The sequence below is a fragment of the Sinocyclocheilus anshuiensis genome, unplaced genomic scaffold (assembly GCF_001515605.1).
Source record: "Sinocyclocheilus anshuiensis isolate Anshui unplaced genomic scaffold, SAMN03320099.WGS_v1.1 scaffold634, whole genome shotgun sequence".
Classification (NCBI taxonomy): Eukaryota; Metazoa; Chordata; class Actinopteri; order Cypriniformes; family Cyprinidae; genus Sinocyclocheilus; species Sinocyclocheilus anshuiensis.
Genome location: NW_015542350.1, coordinates 267,995 through 273,680, shown reverse-complemented (window position 1 = coordinate 273,680; position 5,686 = coordinate 267,995). Strand labels below are relative to the sequence as shown.

The 5,686-nt window shown below is 33.7% G+C and overlaps 1 protein-coding gene across 1 annotated transcript in view; it reads left to right on the top strand.

Annotated features, from left to right (window-relative positions):
• Nucleotides 1-4,433: 4,433 nt before the first annotated feature.
• The window catches only part of LOC107691496 (cilia- and flagella-associated protein 100-like), an 11,315-nt gene continuing 10,062 nt past the window's right edge, over nucleotides 4,434-5,686 (top strand). The window contains exons 1-3 of the mRNA XM_016490108.1: nucleotides 4,434-4,600; nucleotides 4,978-5,066; nucleotides 5,360-5,537. Coding sequence (XP_016345594.1) covers nucleotides 4,573-4,600; nucleotides 4,978-5,066; nucleotides 5,360-5,537 — 295 coding nt within the window. The 5' untranslated portion in view covers nucleotides 4,434-4,572. The remainder of the gene's footprint in view (nucleotides 4,601-4,977; nucleotides 5,067-5,359; nucleotides 5,538-5,686) is intronic.

The following is a 5,686-nucleotide window of genomic DNA, read 5'->3' as shown; positions in this document are numbered from 1 at the left end:
ATGAAAACTTTAGAAGTGTAAATGAAAACTTTAGACGTGTAAATGAAAACTTCAGAAGCGTAAATGAAAACTTTAGAAGTGACTCTGGAAACTCTGGAAGCGCATTTGTAAGTACAGATCAGCTAATGAAAGAAGAGAAAACAGTTGCAAGTATTAAAAACTATTAAAAACAAAGTCAAAGATTTTGCCTTCATTTAATTTTTTTTCAGTTTCAAAGACATTTTATTCAGTTTCAATTTATATTTTCTTAAGTTTCTTGAAAAATTACATTCATTTTAATTGACACAAATGTAATCCCATAATTCTCTAGCCGTTGAGTGTAAATCAGTTAGGTGCATTATGGGATTGAATGAGTGCACTCGAGAAGGTCCACTATGGTTTCTGACACCACTACAAATGGCTAGTGCCCTATTTGAGGGTAAAGGGGCCATTTCGGACAAAGCCCAGGACTAAACGGAATAAAACTGAATTTAAAGAACCAAAACTATACAGACAAGACATGACAATACTGCATATGCAATCCCATTTAAATCAGTGAACAGATGATTCAGTGACATAGTGCGTGCTTCCAATTTAGATTATTTGAGAGTTCTTGCATAAGAAGTTATATTAGTTTATAAATGCATTATGGTAAGTAGGCTATGTGTCTTTTTAAGAGGCTACCATTCTAAACAATATATCTGCTGTTTTAGAGGAGTGTCTGCAAAAGCTGTGCAGTTATTTTAAGTATGAGCTAGGACTGATTTCAATACAGGGTCAATAAAGCCATATCATGATTACCATTTTAAAAATACAAACTTGCCCAGAGTATACATACAATTTAATATAGTTTTGTTAGCCACAGCCTAGCCGCGATGTAAGCATGTAAATTACATTTGAAATACAGTATATTAATACAGTAATATGAAATATGTAATTAAATACAGTAATATGATTTAAGCACTGAATCCACTAGAAAGTTCAGCACTCTCAATAGATTTTGAAATGCTTATGAAAGATGTCTCAGCCTTTACCTCACCCAGCAATCTTGATCTCACAAAGCCTATACTTTTACTTCATTTATTCCAGCACACAGACTTGCTTCAAGTTCATATTTGCAGATACTTCACATTCTTTATCACACTTATTGTAAGAGTCTAGTGGTACCATGGTGCACTTTTAGTAACAGACAGTAATACCATAGTACTTAATGTCAATATATTAAATAATAATTACTTTTTCATTTTAAGATTATATGAAAATGAATAAACTGTTTTTTTTTGGTCATGGTTTAATCCAGTTTTCACTGGACCTCAGTCAGCCTAGAATCATTATTATACTAGAGTTAATGATTGACATCTGAGATGTCTACTGACCCTTATTCTGGAGAAGTGAATGATTCAGCAATAACTCATGTAAAATTTCCTAATCGCAGTTTCAATTCATTACCAAGTGAAGCAAAAATGAGATTAAAATTTCTGCCCTACCTTTTTAGACTATTCATCAGTAAACCTATTAATCAAACAAGAATAAGTAGAGTGTAGCAGCAAAAGATTAAAAACGTTGACCTTCCCCTTGATCTGTTATTTGTGATCTACTGTTTCATTAATGGTTCTGCATATGGATCACATCACATATGTTAGCCTTTAGATTTGGAGTGGTTTTGATCTTATCCGTCTGACAGAAGTTTTTTTGTCCGCCTTGGGGATTTTGTGTCCTCCTCACCATCTCTCTTGTGTGGAGTCCCTCAAAGTTTCATTCTTGGACCTATTCTGTTATGCAGATGATACACAACTTTCTCTGCCTTTGAAACAGAAAGGTGCAAACTCCATAGAACCATTGTTGGACTGTCTTGAGGATATTAAAGCCTGGATGGCCTTAATCTAGATGTCATCTTATCTATAGATCTGGGTGCTATAAAACCATTTGTGAAGCCCAGTGTTATTATGGACAGTGACTTTAAACTAGATAAACAGATTAAATTAGTTATTAAACTAGTTTTCCCAGTTGAAGCAATTATCCAAAGTCAAGTCTTTTCTGTCTTTTAATGATTAATGAAAGGATTATTCATATTTTTATCTCGACCTCCCTGGAGTAGCCTATTTTAATGGCCTTTACACAGAATGCTGCTGCTTGTTTGTTAACAGGTATAAGCAAGAATTATATTACACCAATATCCTGTTCACTTTTGAATTGATTTAAAATTGTATTTTCAGCATTCAAATCCTTAAATGGACTAGCACCAATATATCTTCAATAGCACTTAGGTCCTCTGAGCAATTACTTTTGGTCATCCCTCGAGTAAGGCTGAAGAGCAGGGTTGTGAACTGTGAACTGTGAACTGTGCTTTTGCAGTTATTCTCTGCGTTGTGATTTGCCCGTTTTATCCTTCACTCGACTTCATGCCCAAGATTCGAAGAACACAGATTGCATTGTAATATTACCCTTACCAAAAAGTAGTATACTTCAAGTTTATTTTAGTAAGTATACTTAAGTAAAGTTCAAGTAAAAAATAAAGAAATAAACAACATTTTGAACAAAAAGCTGAAAAAAGACTATGAATTGGATTCAGAATGATAATCAAAACGTAGATAAAGTCGATCAACACCCCAAAGCTTGACAGTTATTGTTACCTCTTCATTGGTCGACATTTTATTCCATAATGTTACATAGTTTTGATACTGTTTTATGTCTGATGATCCTGTTAGAATACATGTGGAAGCAGCTGTCGTTTCAGTTTCTTCTTTTTGGAAATTCTGTACAGAAGATGTGTACTAGCGCCCCCTACAGTATAACAATGAAAACACGGATTCTAGGAGCACAATTATAGCTAAAATATATTAAGACTTTTTCTAAGTATAAGTCAAGTATACTTAAATGTCATTTTAAGTATATTTCTGAGAAGTACATAAAGCCCATTTCTGAGAAGTACATAAAAAGTAGACTAAAAGTATACTTTCCTATTTTTAGTTTAAAAGAAGTATACTAATAGCACACTTGAATAAACTTCTTTTTCGTAAGGGTAAACACAGAAAAATATACAAAAAGACATATACCCGAAGTCGAAGAGTAGAAATTAAACATCCCCTTAGTGGTGTTTCGCTGCAGACATTAGCAATCTAAATAAAATGTAAAATAAATGTAACATTTTTGCCTTGCTAACGAGAGTGCGCTAAAGGCCATAACTAATAAAATATATGCTACTACTCGGATTAAATGGTCAAATTAGTAGCTAGACTAAACACGAAATAAACACGAAATACTCAAAAACACCAGTTAATTTGCATAATACTCGAATAAATATTACTAAATTGAAAAATTCCGTCAAGCCAAACTTTTTTGTTTGTTTGCAGTTTCCGAAAAACCCACATGAGGACACCATTACAACATGATTAATAGCTGCTGCTGTATTCAGGATTCACTAATTACAATTTTAACTCTGTTACAGTTGCAGCCCCAAAACTTGAATAATGTGTGTCTGCATGTTAGGCAGGCCAAAACACTTTCTGCTTTTAAATTTAGTCTTAAAACTCATTTATTCTCTTTGGCATTGAACTCAGTATGAAATCTGTTTCATGATGTGTTTTGGTTTTATCTTTTGTTTTAATGTGTTTACTGTTTTATTCTGATTGTTTGTACAGCACTTTGGTAAACATTTGTTATTTTTAAAGGTTCTCTATAAATAAACTTTGACTTAGACTTTGGTCACCTACATTCAAAATATTGTCTTTTATGTTCAACAGATGAAAGAAACTCATACAGGTTTAGAACAACATGATGTTAGTAAATAATAACAAAATTTTCCTTTTTGGGGTAATTATCTCTTTAAATAGGAGAGAACAGGGATGCTTGTAAAAATTCAAAAGACAAAAACAAACCACAACAACATGCAACAACCTTGTTTTTGAAATATAAACAGTGCCTTATTCTTTTATTTATTTGTTGCGTTTATTTGTTATTTGTCATGGAGAAATAAGACGAAACGATACCACAACAAATAAAATCTAAAGATTACAAGAAAGGGTGTTTTTAAATAAATGGTGGCACATCCCGATTCTGAATGATATGGTGTTCTAAAATTGTATATAGAGAAGAATATAAAAAATTGAGAAGAATATATGAAATATAAGAGATCTAAGAAATAAACTTAAATCAAGTGAAGATCAGTTTTCACGTTTTGTATTAATTTCCTGTCCTGAATCAAACCACATGGAATCGCGCGTACCACAGGTTAAAAACCATAAGAACGATCAATCTTGTGCAATACTGACCCCTACTTTTCGTGGAAAGAATGTTCAAATAAAAAGTTGTCAGGGCAACCAAAAACGCAACAAGGGAAAAGTCTCTTCAAACCAGATCATCCGAGTTGCTTTAACTCGCTCGGATCCATCTGCAGTATTAGGGCTATACGTTAGATAATTCAATTCTAAAAATCAATACTTTACAAACGCTCTTGGCAAGATTGCTATAGTACATAAACAGACAGAGGCTTTAAACTTTCCAGGACAAACGTATTCCTACAGAAGCTTGCGATTTCACGTAAGGCAACGCAGATTTTCGTTGATCTAAAGAGTTATTTGCCGTAGGAGCAACATGTCCTCACCTGAATCATCAGCACACAGTAAGGCATACAGATTTCATTCAGGGGTGATTCATTTATGAGCAGGTAGTAAGAATTAATACGATAAATTATTGGTATATTTTGCTATTTTTTCAAATAATTTTCGGTATTAACAATTCTAACGTGGTTAGAATCTGCAGGGAACTCAGTGGAACTATATCTGCATGTCTTGAAGCTGAAGAAATCAGCCTAACGTTATATATTAGCAATGATTAGGCTAGCAATGATTAATGGATGCGTTGTAACGTTAGCAGTTTCAGAAAATTTACACTTGAAAACACAGAAAATATCATTCGCTGTGTATAAAAACTATGCCAATGAAATGTCATTGTGGGGATACGAGTATACATGTGTGTGTATGTGTTTGTCTGATTTAGAAAGCAGTGATGATGTGAACCCTTTCAAAATCTCTGAACACGACGATCTTTTCCAGATGAGGAACAAAGAAAAATCTCAGAGGAAGCTGGTTTGTATAATTTAATACATTGATACAATACATACCCTTTAAAGATGTGCGATCTGTAATGAGGGACGCATGAAACTTTTAGAATAGTGAATCCAAATGGGTAATTCAATGATATTTAGGTCACCACAATCTTGTATATTGGTATTGCATCGAATGCAATTACTTGAAATCTGGAGAAGTTAAAAGCACAATCTAAAGTACAGTTACACTAAAAACATAATTTGTGCAACATGAATAAAAACTTAATAATAATAATAAATCCAAACATGAAATTCTGCTCTCTGTTATGGCAGGAACACCAAAGTAAGTTGACTTTACCTGTCCATGAGAAGTTGACATTTGCAGGCAGAACAAGGGCAGGACAAACCAAACTGAGGAAGGAACTGAAAGAGGAGAGTAACATACCAGTCACACAAAGGCCTACTCATAGACAGCTCCAAATTATGCCTGCATGGAGGGTATCTATGAAAGGTGAGCCACACCATACCACATCTTGTCTGCATCAAACATGGACCATTCTGTGTGAAATCAACCAAATTTCAGAAACTTTCCCGGCAGAAAGACAAACATTGCGACGAATATTAAATGTCACGGAGTAATACACTATTTTGGAGATGGGG